The sequence below is a fragment of the Nuphar pumila genome, chromosome 6 (genome assembly GCF_984573655.1).
Source record: "Nuphar pumila chromosome 6, dmNupPumi1.hap1.1, whole genome shotgun sequence".
In the NCBI taxonomy this organism is placed as follows: domain Eukaryota; kingdom Viridiplantae; phylum Streptophyta; class Magnoliopsida; order Nymphaeales; family Nymphaeaceae; genus Nuphar; species Nuphar pumila.
The window spans coordinates 11840669-11859515 of NC_143254.1; the positions used below are offsets into that span (position 1 = coordinate 11840669).

At 38.9% G+C, this 18847-nt stretch overlaps 1 protein-coding gene across 1 annotated transcript; it reads left to right on the forward strand.

The window, feature by feature from the left end:
- Positions 1-7279: 7279 nt before the first annotated feature.
- Positions 7280-17956, forward strand: LOC149833967 (phospho-N-acetylmuramoyl-pentapeptide-transferase homolog). Its single transcript, XM_090009912.1, has 8 exons — positions 7280-7439; positions 7641-7739; positions 8915-9147; positions 9403-9853; positions 9994-10058; positions 12823-13016; positions 15144-15352; positions 17572-17956. Exons 1-8 carry the CDS (start codon positions 7314-7316, stop codon positions 17752-17754), a joined length of 1560 nt encoding a protein of 519 aa, XP_089866038.1. The 5' UTR covers positions 7280-7313; the 3' UTR covers positions 17755-17956.
- Positions 17957-18847: the final 891 nt, after the last annotated feature.

The window sequence follows — 18847 nt, forward strand, 5'->3', positions numbered from 1 at the left end:
GGTTCTAGAACTAATTAATCGGTGCAAAACATGAACAAAAGCTCATAAAACCCTATAATTGAATGAAAAAATCTTTGTTTTTTCATGAATTCATGAAAATAGGGTCTCTATATCTTAGAACCGGTAAAAACCGATAGGAATCGATCAAAAAGGACTCCAAAGCGGTCCCATAAAGTGTTGTATCAGTCACAGAACTTATTCGGGTGTAAATAATAAACAGACCCTATTTCAAATCTAATCTGATCCAATCCAAATCCAATTAGAATGGATCTCGGGTTGAATACTCTTGGTTTGAATCCAAACCCATAATGTTCGGGTCTTGGATTGGATCTAGTGATCCAAAAACCAATCCAGGCCTAGATTTGGTCCATGACAAGACCTGTGTTGGGTCCAAAAACCTTACCCAGGTCCAATTGAATCTAGATTGTGACCCGGTCCATTTAGATCGGATCAGACCTAAACCTTACCTGGTATGCTTGAATCTGAATCACAACTTGGTTCGTCGAGATCAGACCAGACCTGAAACCCAAATGGGTCTGATTATGATCCAACTGGGTCAGATCTGGTCACTGACCCCATTGTTCAGATTAGACCCAGACCTTGAACCATAACGGGTCTGAATCTGGTTTGAACCTGCACATTGGGTTCGGGCCGTCTGGCGGATTGGGTCTTAATGCCGATCTGGATTCTTCTGATCAGACCCAACCCTGGAACCCAAATAGGTCCAGGTCTGAGCCTTGGCTAGGACTGACCCAATGAGATCCGGGCATACCCGATCCACCCAAAACAGGTCTGGATCAAACCTACCACTAGGTTAGAATACCCGATCTGACCTAGGTCAATAGATCGACAAAAAAAAAGCATTGCTTTAGTTTCTGAGAAAACCAAAAGCCTTTCGATTTTCTCAGAAACTGAAAGGCATCCACTGAAGTTGAAATGTTGAAACAAAAATGTTAGGCGAACGCCATGCTGCGGACGACATCGGTGAGGCTGTCAGTGAGTCGGCGACCGCCGACAAATGTCTCCCCTTCCGGTGACTACCCACGAGCAGAAATTCCTGTGAAAAACCCAACCGACGCATGGGTTTGGGGTTTCAGCCAGCACAACGGTCCGACGACGGCAAAAATTCAGTGACCCTTCTCTACTTTCAGCAGCGTCGACAAGGCTGCTAGCGGTCCACGACCACTTTTTCACCTCCTCGGTAAATGCCACGAAAGGTAAAGGGTTTCAAACAAAAAAGAGTTGTTTTTTTTTACCATTCCACTGGCAACCGATTATGGCTACCGGTCACCGACCCAGGCAGCCAACTGCGAAGATAGGTCGATGGTGATGGCGACCGCCGTCAGCCATCACCGATCTGTCGGTGGAAGATAGAGGCCCGTTTTGGTTTTTGAATTCTCAAAAACCAAAAACCTGAAAAAAAATTGAGCTGCTGCTCTGCGATTATAGAGGATGGATCCGGCGAAGGCCAACGATGATGTGCCTCTACCGACTCCCCCCTCCTTCCCGGTGAAAGCAGTCTATGCGAAGGAGGGCCGGATCCTCCTCTGCTTTTCCAGAAAATAATAGGGGTAGCATCATGCATACCGTCGATGACCAGCATGGCTGCCAGTCACTGGTAGCAAACGTGCAGTCCTACATGCCAGACTTGTTCCTGCTTTTCGTTGTTTCTGACACCGATGACAACTACCGATCAACTACGATCAGTGGCACATGAATGCGACAACAGGCCCGAGTCTGCATTAGCAACGTAAATAAAATATTCTGACATCGACGAGCATAGACTGAACGCTCCCGATGCACCCACACGTGCAATAAAATGTGTGGTAGTGGGCTCATAACTGAATGATGGCGTATATTTAAAAATTGGAACCAAAATGCAAAATCAACATATACTGATAGACGCCATGGTCGATGCTATGCGCGAGTGCTCAGCATTCTCCTCAGCCTATCGATGCCTACAATGAGCTCATGCCTTTAAGTCGATGGTGCGCAGGACCCGAACCCAAATATGAATTACGAGGACATAAGTTATAGGCTTCAGTTGCCTTCATCATTTAGCCAAGCCCCGTATTTATAGTGGAAGATAACGGGGGTAGGTATTACAGAATATGAACCCCTTCACATTCTAGTAAATCCTACCCTACTAATTGTCTCATTAGTGTCAAATCGGGTCACACTATGGGAAATGTTCAACAACATGTAGTTCACATAAGATGAAAAAGAAAAAAAGTGAAAAAAATCTCTCTCTCTCCCCCTCTTCTTCTTTCTTCCCCTTATTCTTCTTCTTCGCTCTTCTTTGTTTTTCATCTTCATTCTTCCTTTTCGTTTTTCTCTTCTTTTTCATTTTTTTCTTCTTCTCTTTCTATCTCCCCCCTTCGTTCTTCGTTCTTTTCTTCTTCTTCTTTGTCTTCGTCTTGATTTTCATTATTTAAGGTTTTCATTGATTAGGTTAGTTCCAATTAAAATCCGAGTAGGGTCTCTCTTCCTTTTTTTATTAGGTTAGATTCGATTAGGGTCTTTCTCCTTTTTTATTTTCTTTGATCTTTTTCTTTTCTTGTTTAAAATCTTTATTAGGGTATTCTTCTTCTTCTTTTCTTTTTTATTTTTGATTTTTGATTTTTTTATTTTCTTTGATATTTTTTTACTTTTTTCTTCTTCTTGATTAAAATCTTGATTAGGGTATTCTTCTTCTTCACCTTTTTTATTTTTTATATTTTCTTTGATTTTCTTTAAACATTTTTTTTAGTGTGATGGCTTGTCCATGATGTCTGTAACAAATGTTGGACTTTGGAACACATACGACGAACTGTCTAAACAAACATTGGACTTGGAATAGTTATGGAAAGAACAAAACCAATATTCTGTTTCATTTTTTTGTTCATTTTGTCCAACCTTAGAACTAGGTCTCATTTGGATGCCACCGAAACCAGGTTTGGTTTTTGGTGGAAACCAGGTTTAGAGGAAAAAACTAGGTCCTGTGCCTAATTAAATGACACGGAACTTTGTTTTCATTAACCAGGTTTTTGTCAAAAACATGGTTTATGGAAAAAAAATCAAAGGAACCTGTTTTTTCAATCATAAAAACCTGGTTTATTGCTCCCCTCCGCCCCACCATCCTCAAAATCCATACTATGCAGCATAAGGTTCTGGCCATTTTTGCCGGGTTGGTGCTGCCCAATGAGGACGGTACCAACCCGGTTATTTTCTGGCAGGTGGTCGGCCAGAAAATGGCCGAAATCATTTTTTTTCTTCAAAAAATGACTTTGCCCGGCCATTTTTCGCCCAGCCACCGACCGGAAAATGTCGAGTTGGTACTCATGCCTCATGCCAGGGGATCTTAGCTCGGTTATTTCCGTCCGGTGGCTTGCCGGAAAATGGCCAGATATTAAACCCCCCTTTTTGTTGTGTTTTTGGAATATCCACCATTTTTGGCCAGCCACTGGCCGAAAAATGGCCGGGCTCATACTATCTGGCGTGGTCTATGCTGGGAGGTACTGTCCTGGCCATTTTTCGGCCGGTGACTGGCTGAAAAAACGGTTGACTTCTTTTTACATTTATTTTTAATTTTTTTATATTTTCAACAAGAAAATTTGTTTTAAGTTATCCAAACACCTAAAACCTGGGTTTTTAACAAACTTGGTTTGCCTAAAATCAAGTTTTGAGGCAAAATCTGAGTTTCTTAAAACCAGGTTTTCTCCTATGTCATCCAAACGGGGCTTTATTTTTATTTTTTATGGTTTTCTTTGGGAGCCTTGCATTGGGATGAAAACGCCATTTTCATGCATTGCTAAAAATATGGTTTTGCCAAAATGTAGTGCCGGGATGGACTTCACCAAAAGCATCCTCTTTTGACCAATTTGGGGCTTTGGTAGAAGCAACTAGTGGACGTCACCTTGTGTTGGGACTTTGCAGGTTTAAAATCCAATGGTATAGTGTAACTGGTAGGGGTCTGCCTAACCCCAGCTTAGCCTTTCAATAAAAAACATCCTCTTTTGAATAGTGTTGAAATATGGTGTTAGGGTTACCAACTTGGTTCTCAATGCAGTGTTTTGGCAACACTGCTGATCCCAAAAAATTGCAAATTGCAGCACACCTCCAATTTAAAGCTCCCAAACAAAGCCTTATGTCTCGCATCTTCAGATCCTAACCGATAAGTAACCTTGGGTCTGGATCTTAAACCATGAAACGATTGGTAGGGTTTTGAATATGTAAAGAAAAAGGGTTCACTTTTTTCAGAAATTGCTCCTACAACACTTGTGTTACTTTTACATTTTGAACTTACTTAATTGTGCTTAATTATAGCTGCAAAAATAAAGAATTAAGAAATTATACTTAAATTAAAAAAAAGAGAGAAAGGTTGAAAGTGCCATATTAGAGAGTTAACTGTGTGAACTGTGAACAAAGGCAATTCTTTCAAAAAGTTAGGACATTAACTTAAATATATGGAACTTGGGATTAGGGGTGGCAATCGGGTCGGGTTGGCGGGTCGTGTCGACGGGTTGGCGGGTCAGCATACCTCAACACGAACCCGACCCGTTTATTAAATAGGTCGGTTGTGGCAAACACGAACCCGACACGACACGGTTAACACGTTTAATAAATGGGTCGAGTCGGGTAAACGGGTTGGCAGGTTAGCGGGCGGGTTGGGGGGTCAGTTTTGGTTAAACGGGTTGGCGGGCGGGTCAGGGTCGGGTAAACGGGTTGGTGGCACTACAAGAAAATTGTGGATTAACGATGGCTTATATCCATCGTTAATTCGTCGCTAAACTGTTTAGCGACAAATTAGCGATGGATAGAGGCCATCGTGAATTTTTGCTCGCTAATTAGCAGCAAACTTATCTGTCGTTAATTTCGTCACTAATTTGCGACAGATTAGCGACGAACATTATCCGTCGCTAATCCTTCGCTACATTTTAAAATAAAAAATACAAAAAAAATGATCCTTGTCGGGCGGTATTCCGACAGCAATAAGTCAGACTTATACCGCACCCAACAGGCATTGCACAGAATGATCGCTCTGCCTCGTCGTCGGACTTGTATCATCCTCCGTGAACCGGTGCTCTCCGGCATCGCCGTCCTCCGTGAACCGGCGTCGTCGTACTCCGTGAACCGGCGTCATCGTCATCCTCCGTGAACCGGCGCCGACGTCCTTCAGCGATCGTCGACTGTCCTTCGGCGTCGCCGTCCTCCACTCTCATGTACATGCTCTCCAACGCGCTCTCCGACGTCGCCGTCCTCCGAAGAAGTCGGTTTAAATCGAGTGCGATCGATTTAAATTTCGAACGGAGAGAGTGAAAAATTTTCGCGCTCGGTTTAAATCGAAAACTAGCGAGGGAATTTTTCCGTCGCTAATTAGCGACAGAAAAATTCTCTCGCTAAATCCCTCGCTAAAATGTTTTCCTTATATTGAGAATTAGCGATGAAATAATTGTTATTGTTAATCTGTCGCTAATTAGCGACAGATTAGCTAGAGAAAACTTTCATCGCTAATCTGTTGCTACTTAGCGACGGATTCATGAAGAAAGTTGTCTCTAGCTAATCTGTCAAAAATTTGCGACGAAAAAAATCTGTCATAAATTTCCGTCGCAAATTAACATTTTTCTTGTAGTGTGGGCGGGTTGGCGGATCGGGTTCGGGTAAATGGGTTGACCCGCCCACCTAACCTGTTTATTAAACAGGTTAGCCGGGTTGGCATACCCCTAACACGAACCCGACCTGTTTAATAAACGGGTTAGGCTGGTCGACCCGTTTACGACACGAACCTGTTTAAGCCAAACCCGAACCCGCCTAAGAAGCGGGTTGGCGGGTTGTGTCAGATTTTGTCACCGCTACTTGGGATAGCCAATTCTAAATTGGCCATATGTTAGTGCCCCTATACACTGCCCATTAAGATTATTTTTTGAAGTTTTTTTTTGGAAAATATCAGCTTACATAAAATTTTAGAATTTAGAAGATATGTAAAAATGTAAATAACTTATAGATCTAAAAATAAAAAATGTCCTTATTGAAATAGCATCCCAATTTCGTTGCAATATTTTAAATGTAATATCCTGAAAAACAATTATTTTGTCCTTTTTTTTAATATGTCGCAACAACACCATGATATTTTGAAATATTCTCTCACGTATGACTATGTTGCAGGAGAGAGTGAGGGGCATCCCTAACAGTAAATGAATGCGTATCAATGGTTCTTTGTGTGCCATCTATTTTAAACCAGTTTGATGCCGTTCATCCGAACCATGAACGACATCCTAGACGATGGTGCAGTCCATACAGAGATGGGACATGGTGGTTTGAATGCCGTTCATCTTGAGATTAACGGTATCTAAAGACCCTTGAGGGGGGTGCTCCTAACCTGATCCGCTCTCTTGTTCTACTTTACCCGGCTAGTTTCTCTTAGAGGTGTCAATTGGTCCGGTATGACCTAATCCTCTGACCCGTACTAGGTCCAATAGGATCCGGAATTGGTTTGATTAAGAATTTAGGTCTGACATATAAAGTCCGATTGATATATGGACCAGACACGATTTTATTTCATACCACACCTTGATCCAACCTGAGTTGCTAGATCAATAAATGTTCAATGTAAAAAGTATAAGAAGTATTACTTTATAGGGGGTACGGTCTGGGTCTGGTTTGCGTAATCTTGATTGGATCCAAATATCGATTTACTTATAGTAGGTCTGCTTAGATCCACCACCGTGGTAGTTACCCTTGTGATCAGCAGGGTCTTGTGTCAAGCTGAAGGCCCAGGAACAAATCCCACTGGTGCGTGGGGGTTGTCGTTGCTTTATCACAGTTGGGGCACACAAGGTTGGGTGGTCGTGTCCTCAACCTAGAGTTTTATCTGGCAGGGAGGCAGGCCATCAAGTAACCCGGTTCTAGGTGAGGGTTCCTTCATCATCCAAAAAAAAATGCCTGATTGGATCCGGGTGTCAGACCCGTTGACAATTTTCTATCCAAATGGATCCAGACCCAGACCGTGTGATACGGGTCCATCTTCCCATCTCCACCTACACCAAACCGAGTCGTGTCCACATTCGAGTGTTCCAGCGGTTCGAAGTTAGAACGTTTGCGACTCGAACATGTACACGTGGCACGTGATAGCGGGCTTCCCTGGGCACGGTTTCCTCGCTGTCTGCAAACGCCCCTGCGGGCCCCACAGACATTCTCTATAAAAGGCCAAACCCTCGCCGTCTCAAACTACGGCATTTTCTTCTTTTCCCTCCATTCCGTCGTTTTCTCTCCACTTCTTTTGTTTTCTCTCTCTCTCTCTCTCTCTCTCTCTCTCTCTCTCACGTGCGATACCGATGCATTCTACGAACCGCTCGCCGTTTCACACGTGCCTGCGGCCACCAGAGGGATCCTCGCCGGGGAGGCGATCGCTTCTCGGTTCCGCCGCGATTCGGCTTCATCGATTCCCCGTCGACTCTCAGGTTTGTGATTTCGATCGGTATCGGCCGGATGCCCTCCCTTTCCTACCGTTTTTCTCTCCCCCCAATGCGTTATTTCATAAGAAATTCCTTGATCTTGTTGTGTTGGTTCGGTTTTGTGCATTTTTTTTACGGTCGATTTCATAGTGTAAACGGTGCTGTGCCTCTCGTTCTGACGGAAGTTTGACTCTTGTGGATGCATAGATATCTAGAGCGGCCGGTCGTTTTTTTAGAACTCCGAGGAGAGGATATGGAGGCGTTTTGCATCGTGATTCAGTGTCGCCGATTGCCGCCTCGGACGAGGTATTTATTTCGGACTTTGGAGAACCGATTCTTCGTAGTGGAGATGGTCATTTTCTTTTCGTATGGGGAACAATGTGTTCTGGGTTTTATTTTTGACATATTACACAGATTTAGGGTGAAAATAACACTTTGTTAAGACCGTGTCAACTTTAGATCGGTATAAAATCCTGAGTAACGTTACTCATCTTCTGGATGTTTGCAGAAGGTTTCTCTGAGGGTGTGATGCAATTTATCAATTATCATGCCGTATGAGGAAAAGTTTGAGCGTTTTCTTTGTCTTTGGTGACGTTCATGATAATTTGAGTGCCACCTATATTCCTTTCCCAAATTTGGACACACACACACACACACACACACACATATATATATATATATATATATATATATATATATATATATATATATATATATATATATATATATATATATATATATACATACATACATATATAAAACGACTGGAAATGTGGTGAAGTGGCCAGAGCTGATGAGGCATTATGCTTTTCTGAAACGTCGTACCAATTGGATCAACTTGACAGCGTGGTTGGTGGTAAGGGCGGACCTATAAATAATCGCCTTGAGCTTTTTCCCCGAAGGTTTTTCACACGTTTGCCTTTTAGGAGCTATTCTGTTATAGTTAAAAACGCTGGAAAAACATATAGAATCTAAGATATTTCGAAATACCAGTTGTGATTTCTGGGGATTGATATGATATGGCACTTTCATTACAAAAAATATAAGCAGAATGGCATTCCCCGCCCTTGTCTGGGGATACATTTCTATGATTTGGTTAGAGCTGCACTTTTTTTTTTGAATAATTGTTGACTTCTTTGGACATTTCCAGTGCTAATTTACCCGAGATGTTGTAAAGTTGAATATGATGAGGTGCCTCCTAAACTTTTAGGCAGACTATTGGAAGTCTTCTTTGTATTTTGGGAGTTATTTTTTGAGGATATGTTATCATTTTATTGGTATATGCTAGGGCAGTTATTTTTGCAGGAAAACTTTTCAACTTGTTTTTGGATTTCAAAATTTTCTACGAGGGTTATGGTGAAACATCACTAAGTTTCCTCATTTGCGATCCTTGCACCATTTTTTTTACTAAAATTTCTTCGAAAGTTGAAAGTGCCATGCACAATAATAAATTATGATTTTTTGCCCCTTTCTTGCTTCAGGATGGATTCTCGTTCTCACCATTTGATGACGAATTTGAGGATCATGATAGTGGAATGTCTATGGAGAATCTGTATTTGATATCATCAAGTGAGGGAGAAGAAAGTGATATGGAAATCCTGATCAATCCTTCTGGAGATGTGGAGTATCAAAAAACCATTCATTCTGACATGTCTGATTTGGCATCAGCCACCAATCGTCTTGCAAATATTAGAATGAAGTCTAATAATGAAAGGTAAGAAAATTGCAACAACTTGATTTGAACTGTGATTTAACTTTTTTTATTGTATTTTTTTCTCTTGTCCATTTACTGAGGAAGTACTTATGCATCTTATTTATTTATTTATTTATTTTTGGATTTCTGATGTTTTGTCAGTTGCTGCAATTTTTAGAGAAAGAAATTTTTGTTAGTCTTATTGCAAGATCTAAATAAGGGCAGTTAAATCCTTTTTATTGGAAAATGATTTCATTTTACTTATTTCTATGGCAGAACTCATCTCGGAGTTTTGAATAATTTGGGATTGACTGTATTCTTGGTTGGGATTCTGCTTCTCTTTGACTTGTGTGCATGGCGGATTGTGAAGCTACCATTGGCACCTTTTTTCCTGACACGCCCTTTCTTAGTTGCTGCTGTTTTAGCATCATTTGCTGGATTTTTGTGTGTGCCATTGTTTCGTGTTTTGAAGATTCATCAAGTACTGAGAATAGAAGGACCTGACATTCACTTATATAAAAAGGGCACTCCTACAATGGGTGGCTTATTTTTCATTCCGGTTGGAATTATAGTTGCTGGAGCTGCATCTGGTTTTTCTTCAGTTGAAGTTTTTGGAGCATCTGTAATAACCATTACTTTTGCAGCAATTGGGTTACTTGATGATCTCCTGAGTCTTATGAAGAAACATAATTATGGGTTGCCTGCATGGATTAAGATAATATTAGAGGTAGAAGACTTTTTTGGGGGGGCATTTGAATAAATGTCTCTATTCTATGTTTTCAATTTTTTCTTGAATCTTGTCTTATTGGGGGACGTTCGTTCCTCCCAAATTTTTGTTTATCTAATTTCAATAGTGGGGTTTGACAGGTTGCTGCTGGCACATGGTTTTCTTTGTGGCTGAATTCGGCAAATATAACATCACCATATGGCATGTATAGCTTCTCATTACCAATCTGTTGATATAAAACCAGACAAATGCTTGAGCTACATTTTGTAAGTGGTTATCTGAAGATGGAATCATTCTGTAAAGGATCAGTGTGGCCAAAGTTGTTTTGAGATCATCTAGAACAATAGTGTTTTGCTCAAGGATTAGGAAGCTGAAGTGGTTTTAGTGTTTCTTTAATTTTTTTCCTTTTCTGGTTTTTGGGTTATGGATTGGAGTTATACTTGGCACTGGTAGGTTGTATCTTTATCTATTTTAATTCTGATCTCTTTGTAGATACTGCTTATTATATTTTGAGCATGTCTGTAGGAGTCCCATATGATAATTGGCCATGGACAATTGACAAGCCTGAGTTTGTCAATGAGCCCAGCTCAAGCTGCAAGCTTTCTTTTTAAATGAGCAAAGGGAAAATTCCCATTTCCTCCTTTTTATTTTGGTTATAGTGATATTTCTAAGAGATGTGCCATATTATATTGGTTTTATGGTCTTGATAAGACAGTTTTATTTTAATGGTGCTGTGTCATGCTTGCATATTTCTGTTCTGAAAAAGGGATATTAATGTTCAACTTACTCAATTTCATGCTGATTTCTATTATTAGTAATGGAATGGATAGAGGATGATCTACCTTGCGGCCTAGTTCTTCATGCTTATGCTTTTTTTCCCTGCTTCTTTTGCAAGAACATCAAAATGAAAGATGGGTGCACAGAAAAAAGGGAAGCATGCTTAAGATGAATATGATCTTTAAAGGACACCGTTTTCTTGATAGTTACTATGTATATCTGTCCTCTCAACCCAGGGATTGCCTGGATAAATGTAGACTGTTAATTTTTTCCAAAGCAAACACTGGCTTTCATAATAAACTGATAACCAAAATGCAGCTAGCTGACTGTTGGTGAGCTAAATATTGAATAATAAGAGTTTGTGTGTTTGTTATTTATGTGTTTCTTATTATTGTATTGTACCATGTAGTGGTTTCTCTTGTGAGGGGTGGTGATAACAAGGGGAATACACTATAAATGCAGTTTAGTATACAGCACTTCTAGTGAAAGAAATAACAACAAAAATGCACTGTTGATGAAATTTGTAATCTTTGAAAATTTTATGGACTAATTCACTCATGTTCTTAGTTGTCAAAAGCGCTAGTCAGAGCCTAGGCGAAAGACCCCTAAAAGGACTAGTCGGGGCCTAGATGGGACCAAAAAAACAAAACATCAAGAAAAAAAATATTACCATTGCCATTGCTTTAAATTCATGTTTTTTTTATCGAAAAAACATGATCCTAGTGTTGTTTCTTAGTGAATCGACCATACCAAACACATCTGTAGGGTCAGATTTGCAAAAAAAAAAAACTAAAAACACCTGTTTGCTCATCGTAGGCTGGCAGTAGGCAGCTACCACTTTTCCTATATATATATATATATATATATAGATATATATATATATATATACAGTATTTCGTGTTCCTATTTTTTATTTTAATTTTTCAGTATATCTGATCCTGTAGATGTGATTTACATGCTGTTTAGTGGGATCGATCTCGATCTTTGGATTTGACATCTAAGCAGGTCTCTCAGCGGTTGAAAAACCAATGGTGATAAACACTTCAAAATTTTCTTGAGTTAAAGAAACATATTTTTTGCTGACAAAAAGAAAACATGATTCAAGGGTCGATTTGATCCTCTCTCTCTGTCTCATTTAAAGGCTAGTGGCTTTGTGGTTGGGGCTTGTATGCCTGCCAAGCTCTATAGCAAATCTAGCATAGCAGTGGTACTCTTTTGCGATTGGGGTTCCTTTCTTGTAGTTTTGCTTTGATTGATGGATGTAAATAAATTTTTTCTGGTAGGAATAGTTGTATTTTGGGACAATGCATCAAAGAAGATAGTGAGCGGCTAGTAGCTTGCTTCACTATTTCTTAGCATAATCTACCACTGGATAAGAGTGAAGATAGGAAAGATTTGCCGACAACAGAGATATGTGTAGTAATAGAACATGGGTGAAAATACACTAAAAAGGTGACAAAATGATTCCAGTTATGTGACTTTGTCAATTTGTATTAACCCAGTTATTGCCTGATCTACAGGCTTAAAGCTGCCCAATTTGTTTGTGTGAGGTATCTATGAGTAAAGTGTCATTACTCATTTATTTTTTAAGTAAATTTGACTGCATAGATGGATTTGTCATCGTTTATTCACTCAGAACATACGTTGAACCAATAAATTTACATGTTTAAATTATTTTAGGTTAAAAATGAGTGATCCATATTGCACCAAAAATTTAACTATAAAAAAACTTATGACATCCAAATTGTTAAATGAAAAACATGATTTGTACTGAATGGACCATACTAAACCAATTTGTATGGTCTGAGAATCTGATATACTTGAAGACACATTACGTAGGTGAGATTTCACTCATTGATATGAATGCACATATGTACTAAAGACTTATATATAATGACAGTTTCACTAGAAAACAAGTATATAGTGCACAAACATGTGCACACATGAACATCGTTTCTGCGTATTCATTTATCTAACATGCAGTTTGAAATACATATATTATGGGCCTGTATTGCATAGATTTGAAGGTGGTGCTCAAGTTGTTTCCTTATGGGTGTAGGAAAAATGATTGATGACTAAACCTTATTTTTTGGTTTCTAATTATGTGGGTACCTGTCAGCTGATGTATTCTTGTGCTGCTATATTCTCTTCTATGTATCCTGATTGAATGTATTTTCAACTGTTTGCTGCAGGAAATTTGTGGTTCCTTTGCCGGCACCATTGGGCCTTTTGTGTATTAGTAGGCTCTACTTGTTTCTTACAACATTCTGTTTTGTTTCTATGGCGAATGGGATGAACCTAACAGATGGTCTTGACGGTCTTGCTGGAGGAGTAGCTGCATTGACTTTTATAGGGATGTCTATTGCTGTCCTTCCAATATGTCCTGGTCAGTTAGATTTCCGGCCTTTCAGTATTTGATTGTTTATTTGACATGAATCCAGAAGTACATACATTTTCTCAGAAACCATCTTGTGAGGTTTTATTTCATAACAATCAAACCTTGTTCTGTCTGCATATGTTCTGCTCTGTCATATTGACCATGAACATGGGTACGGGACAGGATATGGACACACTTGGCACAACATGATTTTTGTAAAACTATGACACGGGGATACAACTGTACACACACATAGCAATAAAGCATGAATATCATCTTCAGTACAAATTCTTCAGCAACATTCTACTTCATTATAAAAATAAATTTAAGTTAAAAAGTTGAAATGCAATATAATCAATGTCAAATTTTAAAAGAAAATGCACACAAGTAAATATAAAAATAAACAATTAAGATCATAAAAAGAACACACACACACACACAAGGAAATATTGGTGACTGAATCCATGAAGTTTCATGCTGTGTATCTACGTCATGTCCAGTGTTGTGCCAACATGGGACACACATGTGACATAAGTTCTTCTTTAAGAGCCTTGTTTTCCTTTTCATTCTTATCCAGAGTCAAAACATGCTTCTATGCACAATTTTGCATCCCATTCACTCTCTCTTATTGAGTCCTCATTGGTCTATCAAGGAAAGTCGAACAAAGTTAAAGGTCTCCATGTTCATAATGGTGACTTTGTGAATTGCTGTTCAATGCTTTCTTATTTTTCTGAGACTCCATCCTACATCCTCTTTTGACTGATGCTTTAACATCAATAAGTGTTAACAATACATAGGGTGTCTAGGGCTGGGAAACGAGACTAGTAGCTCGCTGTTCGGCTTGGCTCGGAAATTGAGCTCGGCTTGTTTTACATATTATATATATTTATATATTATATATTATATATTTTATACCACTGTCACCAATATCGGTGATATTTTAAAAATATCGTGAGAAATACTGATATTTTAAGGTAGCCAATATTAAAGGTAATATCTTGCTATATTTTCAAATTATCGTGATATTATCATGATAACATCGCGATATTTTTTGGGAAAAAATCTTCTTTTTTTAAATTTGCATTTCCTTTTTTTGTTTCTTTTATATTTTAAAACCTTTAAAACATGTTTCTTTATATTTTTGAAAGAAAAATAATGCAAAACTTGTTATTTTCTTAGCTTTTTGTTGTTATTTATATTTTTTTCAAATTTTTAAACTCCCGAGCTATGTCACGGGGACTCTTCAACTAGGTGCCGCACCCGCACCCGATGTGGTCAACCTGACCCTGGGTGCAGTCAACGCACCCAGGGTCATTTATGTCCAACTTTTGGACTTTATATATATATATATATATATAGATAATTTTTTATATTTTTGCCGCACCCCCGCACCCATGTGACATAGCTCCAGAGATATTCTCGAGATTTATCAACTTTTGAAAATCTCTCCAAGAAATACCCTCACCGAGAAATTACCTTTAATGATACAGGTGGCTATGTTTTATACATATTATATATTTTTTATATGTTATCAAGCTTTAAAAAAATGGTTAAAAAACAAATTTTTTAAAAAATGTTCCAGCTCGTGATTGGCTCATAATGAGCTCGGGTTTGGCTTAGCTCATGACGATCTCTCGAGTAGGGGTATACCTTTAAAGGCCGAGCTCGAACAGCCCAAGCTCCGCTCAATCGGCTTGTTTACCACCCCTAAGGGTATCAACCCATAACTTTTTTCAACATTTTCAACTCTCTTTTACAATGTTACTGTGCTAATCATATGAAAGCAGCATGTTCTCTGGGCTTCTATTTTCTCATTTTTCTTAAACTAAGCAACCTTGTGATTGTTAGTCTGTACATCTCCTATTTGGTTGAAGTTCTGCCTTGATTAGTTGAAATATGTTATTTTTATCTTTGTTGAGAAAATCTCTTGGTGCGATGTAACTTATTGATTTATTCTCCATTTCTATCCTTTTCTTGGTGTCCAATAGCAACCTACATAAATGAAAGTCTATGACAGAGGTGTATTTCAGTTTAATTCTGTGCCTCTTTGGTTTGCTTGTAGGTTTTTAACTTTTGTTGAGCAGATGTCTCTAAGCATTGTTACATCAATTCTACTTGTTCTTCATGTTGTGACAGATTTATCTATATTTGGAGCATCAATGGCAGGGGCATGTGTTGGTTTTCTCATGCATAACAGATACAAGGCATCTATATTTATGGGTGACACTGGATCTTTAGCACTTGGTGGAGCATTAGCTGCAATGGCATCTTGCACTGGAATGTTTTTTCCCCTTTTCATCTCATCTGCTGTCTTTATCATTGAAGTACTGTCAGTCATCATTCAGGTAAAGTATCAAGTAAGCATGTCCTGTAATCTATGTTTAGTTTCTCTCAAGTTCATTAAGATGCCAGATTGTTAAGTTTTAGAATATCTCATGCCTAATTTTCCCTGTAAGTTATATGAGCAAAACGATCCAGTTCGTGATATTAACAAAAATCTATGTCACATGGGTGCGGGTGCGACACGGGTGCGGCGCAATTTCAAAATTTTTGGACACGGGGACTCGGCTATATATATATATATATTAAAAAATAAATAAATAAATATATATATATATAAGACTCGGTCAAAGTTGTGCCCATTAGGGGGACAGGTGATGAGTTGTGAAGGCATTCTGTACACTTTTTTCATACAGGAATAATTCACTTTTGGGCACTTTCTTCATGCACTGTAATAATTCACTTTCTTCATACAGGAAAAAACCACAAAAACTTGAGTTGTGCCCATTCTGTACTTAAAACTTGAAAGTGTACAGGTTTTTTAGTTGTGATGGGTTTTTTTCCTTACAGCTGTATCCCAGAAAATTTTAAAAAAAAAAATTACAAAAAAAAAAGTCCAAAAAATGGACCAAAATGACCCTGGGTGCGTTGACCACACCCAGGGTCGGGTTGACCGAGTCCGAGCCGCACCCGTGTCCGCACCTGTGTCGGTGCGTGTCGACGCGGGTGCGGCGACCTTGGAGCCGAGTCCGTGTGACATAGACAAAAATGTAATCTCAATGAATGAACGTTTCTTTTCTAAAACTTGGTTCATGTTTTTAGAGACTGTAACTCAAGTATCTTGAGAGGCTTGCTGTGGCACATGCCTTGATGGACTACATGTGCATTATTCTCACAATTGAGTTAATCCTTTTTTATTTTTGAAATTGTAAGAACGTGCCTCCATTCTTTTTCATGAAATGTTTTATGGGTGGAGGTGGTGATAAAATTGTTGAAGAAAAGTTAAAAATCTGAGATCATTGAATTATAAGCCACTTATGTTGGTTGGGGCTTCTTACAAGTACTGAATCATAGTTTGGACTGTAATCTCCCTCTCTTTAGATCTCGTTGCAACATTATGCTGTGGTATCAAGCTTCTTTGGTGGTATAAATACCTGCATCCTGTTGTGGTTTTTAAGCAGAGTCAATAATCATCAACTACTACACTGGATTCAGATGGGTCTTAGATTGTGTTTGGTTCTGTGTCACCTAATGGGGTGAGTCACAGAAATATCAGAAAGCTTAACAATAATATTGACACAATGCTGAGTATAGGGAAATGGAGCAGTTTTGAGAAGGATTGGATGTGGAATTGAGTTTGGAAAAAAATACTTGGGTGTAGGAACATGGAGTTTTGAGGATTGTAAATGGAAATTTTAAGTTAGAAACATATAAGCACTGTATCAAGATTAGGAACAGTGTATTAGAGGAAGAGTTGGTCTGTTCTTGACCAGGCTTGGTTTCTAGGTCAGGCATGATCTTATGTAGGACTTCAGCATGGTTGATCTTGATTGAGTCAAGCTACCAGCTTTGGGCGTTTGGGGCAAAGAGGGATTTATGCATCAAATTTTAGCTGTTCCGCTTGGTTGGTATGCACTATTGTATTTTTTTAGATGATCTGTGGTGTTGCTAATGGACTTGCACTTGGGGCATCTTCCAAGTCTGTTGTGAAGAATGTATCATCTCTACGCTCAACCTGTTGGCTATGGTAATATTTACAAATCTTCAAGTGGCATAATTAGAAGGTCGTGTATGTTTTCTCTCTCCAATAAATCACTTTTCATGAGTTATTGGGTCATAAACTTAAAATCCTTCTTTTTCCCTTTTATGAAGGGAAATGTGGACGAATGTCTTTGCATGCATAGACTTTATACCGTTTTGTAGATTTAGATTATCTGCTGTTGGTCTTTTATATTTTTAAATTTTTTTATCCTTTTATTTTGGTTTTTGCCTTTTAAGTTCCCCTAGGTACAGTAACTGTATGGCTGAACTATGGTCAATGATCTTCATCTGGTTATTCCTACTGAGCTTGTGAAAATATTTTTTGCAACAATAGTGAAAGCTTCCTGAAGAAATAGATAAAAATTCTGTTACAATTTTTCTTGTAAATGAATGCTGACCAGTGTCCCCTTGACACTTTTTGGAGCTAATGGTTTCCATGTTACAAGATTTTCTAGAGGCAGGTTTTACTTTGACTTTGTTTTGATGTGCTCCTTGTCTGTGACTTTGGCACAATTGGATGCAGCTTTCTTTCTTCAAGCTTACCAAAAGCTTCGGTGGAGCTGGAAGGAAGTTGTTTCGGATGGCACCCGTGCATCACCATTTTGAATTGTCTGGTATTCAAGAGCCATCGATTGTTGCAACTGCGTACATTTTTTCAGGCATCTTTGCGTTGCTTGCAGGGTATATTGGCCTCATTTCTGCATAAGCTTTTTGCGAGAGAGAGCGAGAGCGAGAGTAAATACATCTTCATCAGTTAGGTAAGTGCATTCTACAAAATATGATGGCCAGTTGGTGGTTGAAAGTCGAGTTTTTGAGGTGTGACAGCTGGTTGAATTAAGCGTTGGGATGAATTTCACCTCTCCAAGTATTGCGCCCATTGCAGCAGCAGGCAACGTGAATGGCCAAAAGATGGAAGTTGAAATGTCCGATTCTGGATTGATTCCCACCAGAAAGGAAAAAAAGTCCGATTGTGCATTGGTAATATTATATAAGGTTGAGATAGAATTTGGTCCCTAAACACATATGCTAGGCTGTTGACTGTTTTCTGGACTTTGTCCGGCATCGTGCAAAATATGGCCCATTGTTTTGTCTTTTATCTCGATTATTTTTCCATGGTTAGTTTTTGACATCGCAACCGAATAAGATGGCACTCTATCAGCCATTAATTTTGGGGAGGTTCGATTTTTTTTTTCGAAAGGCAAACTGGGGTTAGTCTGACCCCTACCAGTAATACTACTAAAATCATTGGGTACACAAGGTGTCGTGCGCTAGCTGCTCCTACCAGACGAGATCAATTCAAAATTTTATTTTCTTAGAATTGCCAAAGAAAGAAAGATCATAAAAAATAATTACTTAAATTAAATAAAAATGTAAAAAATGAATAAAGACAATAAGCTACCATTTTTTTTTTCTTTTTGCCCTCTTGAAATAGTGATGCAAAAGTTAAATGAGCTGGGAAATTCAGAGCAGGCTAGAAGTGCTATTAGGACTTCAGCTCTCTTATTCTGGGACTTTCTGATCTGCCTTCAGGCTGTAAATGGAGACTGATTTGGAAGTGCTGGCTGTTTTTCTCCTGGTGGTACTTTTGGTTGGAGTGGAAAAACAGAGTTTTCATTGATAATTACTCAATTTAGATCCTATTCATGTTATAATTCAGTCGCCTTTTGCTGCTATAAACAGGCGACGTTGGCTGGGTAGGTGCCACGGTACTGGATTTCTAATTCTAATATATTATGCTCTCTACCTTCCTGTTCTGTATGTTTGTTGATCTGTTGATCTCATTTTTTGGTGATTGCTTA

Excerpts from the sequence above, each read along its gene's own strand:
- LOC149833967 (XM_090009912.1), top strand. The coding sequence starts at position 7,314 with ATGCATTCTACGAACCGCTCGCCGTTTCACACGTGCCTGCGGCCACCA. Across the intron at positions 9,148-9,402 it reads ATGAAGTCTAATAATGAAAG|AACTCATCTCGGAGTTTTGA; the intron begins GTAAGAAAATTG and ends TTTCTATGGCAG. Across the intron at positions 13,017-15,143 it reads TGTCCTTCCAATATGTCCTG|ATTTATCTATATTTGGAGCA; the intron begins GTCAGTTAGATT and ends ATGTTGTGACAG.